Source organism: Stegastes partitus, unplaced genomic scaffold (assembly GCF_000690725.1).
Source record: "Stegastes partitus isolate 25-593 unplaced genomic scaffold, Stegastes_partitus-1.0.2 Scaffold2230, whole genome shotgun sequence".
NCBI classification, from domain to species: domain Eukaryota; kingdom Metazoa; phylum Chordata; class Actinopteri; family Pomacentridae; genus Stegastes; species Stegastes partitus.
The window spans coordinates 25,670-38,167 of NW_007579961.1; the positions used below are offsets into that span (position 1 = coordinate 25,670).

General features: G+C 41.0%; 1 protein-coding gene across 4 annotated transcripts in view; it reads left to right on the plus strand.

Moving 5' to 3' along the window:
• The first annotated feature begins 1,566 nt into the window (after positions 1-1,566).
• trak1a (trafficking protein, kinesin binding 1a) overlaps positions 1,567-12,498 on the plus strand; it is a 33,213-nt gene continuing 22,281 nt past the window's right edge. For all 4 annotated transcript variants that reach the window (XR_521124.1, XM_008304455.1, XM_008304457.1 and 1 more), the window contains exons 1-2: positions 1,567-1,731; positions 4,693-4,887. Coding sequence is in view for 3 of the 4 variants with exons in the window: in XM_008304455.1 (XP_008302677.1) it covers positions 1,728-1,731; positions 4,693-4,887 (199 nt within the window). In the remaining variant the exon portion in view is untranslated. The remainder of the gene's footprint in view (positions 1,732-4,692; positions 4,888-12,498) is intronic.

Genomic DNA, 12,498 nt, shown 5'->3' on the forward strand with positions numbered 1-12,498 from the left:
GTTAAGCAGCCAAGTGAAGTGACACGTAGTCATGTGAGGGAGGTTGCAGGGTTTGTTCTGTAATAACTCAAAGAATAGATTCTAGATTTTGTTGAACTGGGTCAAAATAAAGGAGTAGAGAGCAAAGTTTTGCAAATGTTGTTTTAACAACAAAGCAGGCAAATGTTTCTCTAAAGTCTCTCCGATCATTTGTTTATGAAAAGCTGAATTCTGTTTAAAGATGTGCTGTTGTAGGATTTCTTACGGGTCAAATGTACATCTGCAATTCATCTAGACTTTTGCCACTGCATTTTACATTTTCCTGCTCGGGCTTGTAGTGTTTTTTTTTTAGCTGACACCTTGGTGGCAACCTGCAAACACTCGTACTGGACACAGAGATTTGCAAGTTCACCAACATTTGCACAACCTCCCACATGCAGCTCTTGCGGGCTGCCACCGATATTTGACCACATTGACGTACTCTCCTGTATTTCGCATGTCCACCGGTTGCTTGAACCACAGTCTAAATCTGGACTGTGGTCTGTGCTGTAGCTCTATGAGAGCAACAACACAGCTTTAACAGGAAAAGTGTAAGTAGAACATAGTTCACCCCAGTTAGGTGCTCTACATAAGTTCACAGACTTTTGTCATTAAGAGTGTATTCACTGTCTAGAAAGTAGTGTGCACCTGCGCTTTACTAGAAATAGACAGAGCTCTGATTCCTCACCAGAGTCAGAATACTTCTTAGGGTTGGTGTAACCGGACATCATCAGGGCATCAGTGGTGCCACATAAATCCAAGCACAAGTTTTCATTCAGAGTTGTTCCTCATGGTTACATTTATTTTTTTTATGCCTGAACTACTTGTGAAACATCCTACCCATGCAAATTAACAGGAAATGTGGTAATTGTAATTCTGAACTGATTACTGTAGCTGTTAGTGTGCGATTCTGTGCCAAAAGCTGGGATCTGTGGGATTAGGTGGAAAACGCACCGAGCAGGGTTTTGGCAGTTTTTCCGCTGCAGCTTTGCTCGTGTTGTACAGCAGCTATGATTACTGTAAGCAGGAGAAATCTTTTCCGCTGACCTGTTGCTCTGGCAGTTTGCTCTCTAACATAAAACAGCAACAAAACTATTCATTCGTTGGCTTCTTCTTTGATTCCATTACCTTAAAGATTAAAGCTGCATCTTCAATGTATTTATTGTGCAAGGTCTGCCTCTTGATATTAGGCCTTAATAAAGGAGTTGGAGCTTTGTTGTGAGCAGCTCCAGGCCTGCTGTTAGCCACAGTGTGTTTATATATAAAGGATCAGGACAGGACAAGAGAGAGCATGTGTTGGTGTGAGTAAGTGTAGGTTTTCAGCTCGTAGGAAGAGTCCAGCTGGGTTCACTGGCTGTCAGAGTGAGGAAGAGAGTGTGAGGCAAAGAGGGGAGAGAGAGCGTGGGGCGGTCCATGCAGCTATCGTCATTGGCATGTCAGGCATGACGGACCAGTTTGGCCCTCTTCTCCTCTTCACTCCTCCCTCCCTCTTTCTCTCCTCGTCTCTTCCACCCTGTGCCGTCCTCTAAAACTTTTCTCGCTCTTGTTCTTCCTGTCTCACACCCTCCCAACGCTCTTTCCCCCTATTTCTCTCTCTCCCCCTCTCTCTATCCCGTCGACGTTACTTCTTGCGACCTTGCCCTCTCCTGGACCAGTGGAAAATGTGATTGGAGGGCAAAAGGGTTGGTAGTTGTCGGGCTTCAGGCACCATGAGTGAGTATACTGTGCACTGAACGGTTTTTCGGCCAGTTTCAGCTTATCTCTAGCCAGCTTTATGAGCAGCTGTCTAACATCTGGGTAGAGTTTCACTCACTTTATCTCCCCTTTTGTTTGTTTGTCTCTTTCTGTCTGTCATGGAAACAGTCAACTGGTTTCTTCCTTTTATAGACTTGTGCAGTGAACAGAGCCTTAAGAAACTGTCTTCACAAGTTATATGTTTGTATTTTCAGCTGTTGTCTGTTGAATTCTTGAGATGTCTGAGAAACATTAAAGTGTCCAACCTAACATTAAAGGTGCTCTGTGTTCTAACAGTTAAACTGATTGTATTTTCAGGTTTATAAAAGTTAAAAAGTTTGAATAAGTGTATTACAGATATGTCTACTTGGCTTGTTGGCCACAGTTACTGCACTGTGTTGGTTTAACAAGAGGCAGCCGTATTGAGCTTCACTCTTGGGTTCATACTGTTTAGCAACATTTGGAAAGTCATACCCAGGTGGTTCAACAATCTGACACCAAGACCACGTGTTTCTGGTCTCAGTCCAGCTCACATGCTTGTATACCTTCTCTCCTCAGCGCCCTAATTTAGGGTCTCAGTGTAGTGATTAGTTACACAGCACTGTATGTACAGTGTCGGTGCTTGTGTGCTTCAGTTGACAAAACGGGACTGAGACACTGTATACTTAGTGATTTTGAATGCTTTCGAATTGTTTTTTTTGCCTCAGTTTGACAAAACTTTGTATGTCCATGTCTTTTTGTCCCACACATGTGTAAGAGTGTGTATTGCTCAGACCAACTGTGACTATTCTTACATTTGAACTTGAACTCTCCTGCTCTTGTCGTTAATAGGTGCTATTAAAGTTGGCATGTCCCTGTAGGTTGTGTTCTTTGTGCCTCCAGTCTATATTTACATTTGAATAGTGGATCTGAACATCTCCTGGTCATTGATCACAATGATTAAAAAGTTTAATCGGCACTCCTTTAATACTCCGATTTTGTAGGAAGAGTGAGAAAATAAGTTCCTGCAAGATGCTTTTAAAATTGTCATGTGATAAAAATTAATGGTGCATCTTAATAGTCAAGTCACATGCTCTCAGTTATCACAGAGAGTCTGTTTACATTGAACTTTGGACAGTTCTGGTGACATTTGGGAACACTTCACAGCTTATTTAGTGACAGAATTTACATTTTACTACTGTGAAACCTATATCCAACTAGTGCGACCCAGAGAGAGTGATAGGAAAATGCTAAAATTGAAAATACAACACACACATGCACAGCGTCTGCTGTCTCCACTGACCTTTTGTCAGCACATGGCACAGAAAGGTTTTGTGCTATTATTATCCCCAAACACGTCCTATCAGTACTCATTTTGGGAGCTGAAGTGCACTGGCCTCATTGTACAGAGGGGTAAATATGGTGATATTTACAAGCAACATCCTTCTCATAATCAGGCCTGCTCAGGTGTTAATTATGGGCATATAGGGTTGCAGCCTTTAGTGCATGCAGTGTCACAGAACTGAAGAGAGAAGATCAAATATAATAAAGCTGCTGGTGTGCTGCTGCACTGTGGAATAAGTGGCAGAAATTAAAATCTATTTTATGGTAAATGTCCCTTTGCTAATGGGTTTGGTAGGATTTCAGTACTTACTTCTGTGCTGAAACTCCACTGGCTGTGTTCGCTGAATGATTCCCCAGCTGCTGTGTGTGTGTGTGTGTGTGCGGGTGTGTGTGTGCGGGTGTGTGTGTGTGTCCCTTTTCCAGCACAGTCAGTCATTCAGTCTGGATTAGCAAACTGTAAGAGACAGCATTGTTTGAGAGACACAGACAGACTGACAGCGGGGCGACACAACAGAGAAACAAAGGACATTATTTTTTACTGTGTGTTAATTCTCATTCTATGTCCATCCAAGAGCTTCTGTGTTCCGTATTTCTGTAGAAAAAGCGACTAAAACCTGAATTCTGTGTGTCAACAGAGAGGCCTTTTGCTGTAATAGAGGCCTTTTAATAGCACACTAAAGTGGTGTGTGAACAGAGAGACACATAGCTGAAAGCTTAGGTCAGGTTATGGCTCTCTGTTTGGTTTCGAGGAGAAGATTGCTATTGACTTTGTTAAGAAAATACAGAAAAGGGTTGTGGACCGGTTTGGCTGTCAGGTCACAGATGGAAAAATTATTGCAGGTAATTCTTTTTTTTTTTTAGCTCCAATAGAAATAAAGTTTAAGTAGCAGAAGCTGTTTGTTGCAAACTTGCTATTTTTTTCTTTTCTTTACTGTAAATAGTACCTTTTCTCTGTGGTTGCACTTATGTGATTAGGCACAATCTTGACCTTGATTAGTTACCTAATAGTACCTGTTTCCTTTAAACAGTTCTTGTGTTTAGAGGGGAAGGCTGGTGAATTGCCCCAGCTTATTTTTTGTGTCCTTGATTGTGACTACGTGTCAGATCAGCTGGCTGTACAGATACTGGAGATGTCACACATAAGTTGGAAATAAAAATAGGTGTTAAACGCTGTGCACTATTGTTGTATTACTATCTTTTGAGTGATTATAGGTCTGTGTAATATGGGTAAGAAATGCATTTGTGTCGCAGCTAAAGTTGCAGCACCACACGCAGGATTCTGTTTACATTTGTTGCATTGAGTTTCATTGCACAGCAGCAACAGATTTGATGTACTGAGGATATAAACTAACAAAAATTAAACCTTCAGTTGCTACAGGCAGAGCCTAGCCAGTTTCTCAATCAGCCACTAGAGGGCCTCATACACCTTCAGGTCAACCTGCCCTGTTGGAACACCTGTTAAATGAAACATGTTCTTTCTTTTGGAGCATAATCCCCAGAACTGACAGTTTGTTCTACTGTGTCCACTGCCTATATGCAATCTATAATGACTTTGAAGAAAATGTTGTGAAAGAAAAGAGCAGTCACTGCATTGTTTCTGTCTTTGTCCTTGTGCAGATGTGTGTAACAGTACTGACCTGCCGGAGCTTGAGATTATCAGCTTATTGGAGGAACAACTGCCGGTCTACAAGCTGAGGGCCGACACCATCTTCGGCTATGATCAGGATGACTGGCTGCACACGCCGCTCGTGGACCCCAACTCGGCCCTCGACCTCACCACTGAACAGATAGAGGAGACCCTCAAATACTTCTGTGAGTTGATTACATGCTGTCTTCTAATAACCTTTTCCTGAAATTGGCGTTTTAATAAAAGCAAGCGAAAGTCAGACACTACAGAATGCACAGGGAATTGTAGTTTTAGTTTGAGGAAACTGTTTGAGGGGAGTGACAATGAGAGACTTAAGATTTATGCTGACCTTGACCAAGTAGAAATCAGAGTGAGAGAGAGAGAGAGAGAGAGAGATGGCCATCTGTCTGTCACAGTGTGTGCAGGACAGCTGGCCACGGTTGCCAAAACAAACACACTCAATGGTCAGTCTCTCTGTCTCACTCTGCCTGGGTTAATGTTGTGTTTTGCTTTGCACTCAGCTCTCACGTTGTGTTTTTCTGCACGTGTCTGCTCTCGTCTTATCAAACTGTGGTTACCATCTATGCCAGCTGTAAAACACACACACACCTACTCGCACACAATTGCAATCAAACGCTCACACAGACTCACTAAAACACGTGCAAACACTGCACACAGCAAACCGAGGGAGCGTAAAGTGGGTTTTTTCACCATCAATTATTCAGTTGTAATTCATGTCTACTTGAATAGTGACTCAGGGCAAAAAGTGTTTCCTAAAATAGAGCAAGCGTATTATAAATAGGTGCAAGTGAGAAATGAAGCTTCACCTCGATGCCCCATGCTGACATGGTCACTTTGACCTCGACATTTGTCACACACAGCCAGGCTAAGAGGCAACGACAAGGTCATGTTACATAAGAAATATTATGAGACATTCTGCAAAGAGTGGTTTGAAGGATCAACATTGCTTTTGTGCTTTATTACCAACTGTATTTCCCACATAGATTTTTTTATTTTTATTTTTTAAAATCTTCTTCATCCAAGCTGGAGGCATATGGCTCCTCATTACTTCCTCAAACAGATGGCCGGGTACCGATACCCTCAGGGGGCGTGATATATGAGCGGTGATAGGTCACATTGGTTTCATAATGGTCATAAAGCTTGTCTTGTCTTCAGTGGGATGCTCCCTGATAAAGTGATTGTGCCAACTGTCCTAAAGTGCCTTATACGTGACAGTGTTTTTACTTATACAGTGGATTGTGCAATCACACAATCATGCATTGTTCAAGTGGTAGATGATTTTACCTGCTGTATGAGAAGATCATGTCTGAGGCAGCTCCATGTTGGAATAACAGCACACCTACATGACTGAGTGAACAAAGGTGTTAGGAAGTCTGATTTTTCCTATATGTATCGACAGCCGAGCTGGTTTTAAGTATTGTCATATATTTAACAGTCAATGTGTTGTAGATATGAATAAAGAGGGATTTTACGTAGATCAGTGAATAGTGCTGTTTGTTTTTGATGTCGTATGAGCTTTGTTTCCTAATCGCAGAAAATGAATGCTGAATTATATCAATTCAGTTGTTTTTGTTGATATTATTTCATGTTAGGTGTACCTGCATCGCTAAAAAGTAATTGTGTAATCATCACAAATGTTGTACTAATACATCTGTTGTCATGTACAAACACATGGTGAGCTGTGACTGCATTTTGCAAAATGGGGGCTGATGCAACCTCACTGCATTGAACAAGTACAACTGGAGCAGTTATGTGACCCCTCTGGCTCGTTAGAATTAAACTGTGCAAGTCACTTTTTTAGCAGTACGGTTCTGATTCAGCAAGCATCAGTTTGTCTGCAGTAAGCCTGTTAGCATCATACTGTGAGCTTTAGGATGTGCTGAGCTTAATCTTTTAATAATGTTCGGTCTGTGTTTGCACTTTCAAGGTGGCTGACATTGAACTTTGCTCATATTGTTGTTGAATTGATCATATTTTGAATCTTGCTGACGAGCAGTTCAACTTTCTGTCTCACATGCATGCGCTCCATCACTAATCCTTGAACACTCACAGGGTTCATTCATTTTGGGTTTGCCACGTCACCTCTGCCAACGCTACCGCTTTCCTGCTAACTGCTTCTACATGCTGCTCAGCCGTAGGCCTTGGAGTCTGAGCCTGTTACTATAGCAACCACACAGAAGGACAAAGTAGAGGAGAGGAGGGGGAACTGCTGACATGTGAATGGTGGGCGGGAGTAAGCTCGCTCTGATTGGCCGTGGGCACCCTCTAAACCCGCCCATCCTCCTGTGTCATCATTATCATCATTTCTGCTGCAAAACCCGTGACTGCTGCTGCTGCCTGCTCCCTCACTCTCTGTATCTCTGTGTTTATTGAGTCATTGTGAGGGATGCGGTGGTCCATGTGCAGTGCGAGTGGTGTAAATGAGCAAGGAATGTTACACAAGGGAAGATAAAAGGTTATGATATGGGACCTCAAGAAGACAGCACTGACGACAGGAAAGGCTCACAGGAGGAGAAGATAAATTGACTTGAAGCTGTTAATGGATATGAGACGATACAATCGGATACATATGCTGAACCTTTGGAGTGACTGAGGAAAACTGGTGGGCAGAAAATACAGAAGACAGATTGACATGACGGCAAAATGACTGAAACGGGAATGAAGTCCCAGTGGATAAAACCACAATAAAGTGAAAATGTTTTTTGCCTGCTGACAACTGATGACGCAAGTAACGGTTCTGTGGGATGACATGCAGAAATGGCACCAGCAGCACAACAAATGGAGCATAACACTCTGACAGGCTGCTGGTAATTGGAACAGAAGCGACATATGATGAGAATAAGCAGACTCTAATCAACGATGACCGTGTGCCCACTGTTAATGGCTAAGCGTGCTGGGAGAGCAGGACTGGGCGCTGACCGTGTGACCAACGGACATTATCAGTAACTGATCAGAGCCCAGTGACAGGTGCTCCTCTCTGACCATGCTGGGACTTTGGATTTGCCAGGGATGCTACAGTTAAGTATGCTGGGACATTGGAAAGTGTACAGCTGTCTGTCAGAGCAGTGAGGATGATGAGGCGAGGCCACACCAGAGGCCAGAGGTTTGTCAAGGCAGACTACTATGAATTGGACTGGTACTATGAAGAGTGTACTGATGGTAAGAGCCTGCTAAAGTGCTGTTTCATGCAGTGACATGTAGTTGCTGGACTACTTACTGGAGTGGTGTTATTGGGAATGTAGTAGTGGAAAGTTTTTTAGTTGTGTAATTGAATTCAATCGGCTTTTCAGTGAAATAGTTGTGTAGTTGTTATGGCGATTATATGTCATAATAAAACACTGAAATAAATGCAATTGCAACTGTGAAATAACATGTACTGCCAGCACCAAAACAAGAAAAGAGCTTATAAACTACACTTGCACAGTAGGAGAGCTGTTTGCTGTGAAGTGCATACATCTAGATCTCAACTTGTATTTAATGCTAGAAAGAAAATAATAGAAAGTAATGGAAAAGAGGATTTCCTGGAAAGTTGGTAGGAAATTCTAAGACTTAAGCTCACAAATATAAGCATTGTTTTGAGGATGACATTTGTACTTAGTGTGTTGTAACAGCAACTAATCAAAAGTTTATATAATTTTTGATTTTTTTTAAAATGGTGAAACATGACAAAATAGATGTGTTATCCTTTAAATAAATCACTAGTGGAACCATCTTCAATTGATATTTTCCTTCTAGTTTAATTCCCAGTGAAACCATGTGAATGTGACCTTGTGGTTTGGCATTCTCACCAGCGAAGACACCCAGGCTGAAGTTATGAAAGGACAGCAGCATTAAAGCTACAGCAGACAGGGGCTGCTGGATAGAGTGGGTGCTGTGTGGCATCTGAGTCAGTGTGGCTTCAAAAATAGAGCCAATGGAGTAGCTATGGGTGGAGGAAGTGGGGCTGGGTTTCATTGTGGTTCCTCTGTGCTGTTTCTGGATCAGGACCGGAGGGTTGCAGGTGCTAATGCCAGCTATGTGCTTATCACAGCAGCTGGAAGAGTCAGAGAGATGAATCATGAAGACTAGTAGCAAAGTAACTGATTAAGAAGAGCTAAATCCGTCATGAGCAGTGAAATAACCTGAATGTACCTTTTATTTACCATGTTGTATAATAATAAGCATTTTGTGCCATTTTTGATAAAAACAAGGAAATGATAAGTTAAAAAATAGCTGTAAAATGACTCTTTAACCACAGATTTTGGTGCATTGACTGTCTTTATATAATGTACCCCAGCTGGTTACAACACCTCGTGGTATTGTCTTGCAGCAGCTTCACTGTGTAACCTGTGAGGGGTAATCAATCTACAGATTGATCCACGCATCCAAGACGTGGAGGACTGATGTTGTGAAGGTGGCTGGTCATGTGACAGGTGTGACTAACAGCAGGTTATATCAATGGTGTGTTTATAGCAGTCTTTTGGCACTACCTCTGCCCATGTCTGTGTATCCTCTCTCTGGCTTTGATCCTTTTCTTCCCATCCCATCTATAATGTTGCTGCTTGTGGTCCATTACATAATGTGCTATGTAACCGATTGCATCACCTGCAGTTATTGCCTTCCGTCTGGCAGAACACAGGTGCATATTTTTGAATTTGTTACATTTTGTCATTATTAAACTGCGCATTTGATGTGAGGAGTAGGATCGATTCATGATATGTGCTTTAATATGCATCCGTGTCAGGGATGCTCTGTGGAAATTCTTACATAACAGTTTGAGACAGCTCAGCATCTTCCCAATGTGAGCTACACAGCTTAAATATTTGCAACACTATTCAGCTGTGGCAGCTAGCCCAGCTTTGATTTCCAGTCTTTAGTCATAGAAAGAAAAAAAATGCTTGGTGCTGAAATGATTAAATACCAGATTAGACGTGACGTACGGGTTCTTTGATAAGTCTTGTCATGGAGCGTAGAGGCAGAAATAGAAGGCAGCTGGTTTTATTCTGAGAGATGCAGGGGAGGGATGAGGAAGTAGGTTGGCTTATATTTAGCCCAGTGATTTGCATGCTGCTCCACTCCAAGCCGCTCTTGTTGTTAGCGGCCTGCCAAATAGTCTTTGGCACTTTTCAAAGCCTCCAAAACAAATGGCTGAATAGACAGAGGACAACAAGGACAGAGGGCTGGCACTGAGGAAAAGAGCAACCTATTCTTCTAGTGGGGAATGTGAGGGAGAGTTGTAGGAAACCAAGTGAAATCGGGGTACAAAGCACGTATGTTCGTGCTGTTTTTAATGTGATTTTAGAAACCGTTAGATACCAGTGTAACTAAATTATGTTTGTTTTCAAGTCTAGCTTTTAAATGATATCTGCACCCCTCCACTCTCATGGCAGCTCAAGCTCACTAACTTACTCACAGCTCTTCTGAGACACTATAAAACTACTCTACCGTACACAATAGCAAGTTGCAATATTGGAGTTATTCAGAGGTAAAGGTTCGAACAAGAAACCAAGTCTGAAGTAGAATACAGAAAACTACACCCTGCAAGTTGACAGGATTTGTTCCTAAAGTTTGTTACGTATAAAACCCGGAAATCTAAATCTGTATTTTTGTGACTGTCATTGATACATTTTCAAGGTAGAAATGCTTGGCCATGGTGTTGACTGAGGTGTTTCGATCATTATATGTTTTCTAGCATAATAAAACACAACATGAACAAGGTAAAAAAAAACAAAAAAACACTTAATTTTAACTTTTCTCAGACATTACCTTCTGGGTTTAACAGAGTATGTGTGCATCTCAGTCAATAAGTAGGACAAATAGTAGGTCCTTGTCTGCTGCTGTCTTGATAATGAGACTACAACAGTGTCTTAAATTATTTCACCATATGCTTACATACATACATACAAACAAATGTGAATACAAAAAAAAATGGCTCATAGACATTATGCATATGACAAAAATAATAAAAACAAGAAAGGAAAATATATGTACAAAAAAGTTTGTAATTAAGAAAACAAACAAAAAAGAAAAAAACTTCATGGTAAACTAAGCTGTAGATGCGTGCAGTGTGTGTTTAATCTTTTTTAATTAACCAAAATAAAGATCATCTCTGACTCAAGCATCATGGGATGGAGAAGAAGTGATATAAATTGTTTGGCGAAGAGGGTCAAAAAGGCCACAATGTCTACTTTGGTTTTTAACAGGGCCATTGTAACTGGGTTTTACCGCAAAGAGTGCTGATGATGCATCTGGATGAAACTGCTCCTGAAGTATCCTAAAAACTTACAAAAGATATTGGAACTGTAATTATGAAGAGACGGGCAACACCAAAACATATGAATTGATGAAGCAGGAGCTAGCTGCTATAAACAGAGTTCATATCCTGATAAGTTTGAGATAGTCAGACTTTTGTCAATTGTATGTGTGGTAATCTAGAGAAGATTATCCTCCTATAGATCCTCATTACTGTTCTTTGCCTATATCTTGATCCTGTGATGTTTTGGCAGCTGACAGTGAAGGAATCTGCATGAGAAGATAACTTTTGCTGCCAGAGGTAGTAATAAACAAGTTTTAGTGGTTGGACTTACAAGCTGATAAGAAAACTGAGGCATTGTTTACAGAATGAAACCACAAACCTGTAGATATCTGGAAGAAAAACGAGTACGAAATTGCAGAGATTTTAGGTAGTTTATACTTAACTCGTAATTGTCTAAAACTTTAAATTCTTTGTCTAATTTTGTAAAATTCTTCAAAAGTACTGCAAAATATGTGAACAGAAACTTAACCGACACATGAGAGGAAAAAAAAGGATGCATGTGAATGAAAATTTTAAAAAACTAATGAGGTGTGAAGAGTAAACGGGAGCAGAAAAGCAATTATGGTGGGAAAACACTTCCCAGAAGCACTGAGTGGTGTTTGTCCAGAACTCTTTTGTTGCCTGCAGCACTGCGTCCATGGGGCCATTGAGAGGAGTTACTCAAGCGGGCAGGCCGGTACTGAGCTGGCATCAGTTTTCTTCACCAATTACAGTAATTAACACTTAGGCAGTGACTAACAGGCAGAGAGTTGTGACCCAAAATCCTGTATGAAGGATCTGTGTTTTCAGGTTTCACTAGGTCAGCTTAGATACACATGTGACATATAGTACAGTATATACAGTTTAATTTCCTTTATTAACATGTAAAGAAACTGTCTGAAAAGTTTTAAGGCTTATTATGGTGACATAACAACGTTTCAGTTACAGCTGCACAATGTGGGAAAAATATCTAATTGCAATTGTTTTGACTTACATTATGCCATTTTCCTTTTTTTTGTCTTTTTTTTTTTTTTAAAGCCAAACTTCTGTTTGTGGTTTCCTGTCTGACAGGTTTAAAAAATATGAGGTGTTACTACAGGAGATACCTTGAAAGGCATAAAGGAGGATGGCATTAATTTGTAAAACCATTGATGTAACAGTTTAACCCTTATATACTGTTCATATTTTATGCCTTTACATTAGCAAAATTGACCTGAACCATACTGTGAAGAATTCCTAGCAAGAATTCCCTCATAGTAAGTGTCTATGCCAAATTTTAAACTACTATTTGACTCAGACCTCAGTTTCAGCCCCCGCATCAACAAAGTTATCCAGTCCTGCTTCCTCTAGATAAGAACTATTCTAAAATCAAATCAATCTTCCCTCAGTCAGACCCTAAAAAAATCAACCATGCCCTTATTTTTCCCCATCTTGATTACTGTAACTCCCTTTTATCTGGCATTCCACAGAAATCCCTCTCCCGCCTACGACAACTGGCGGC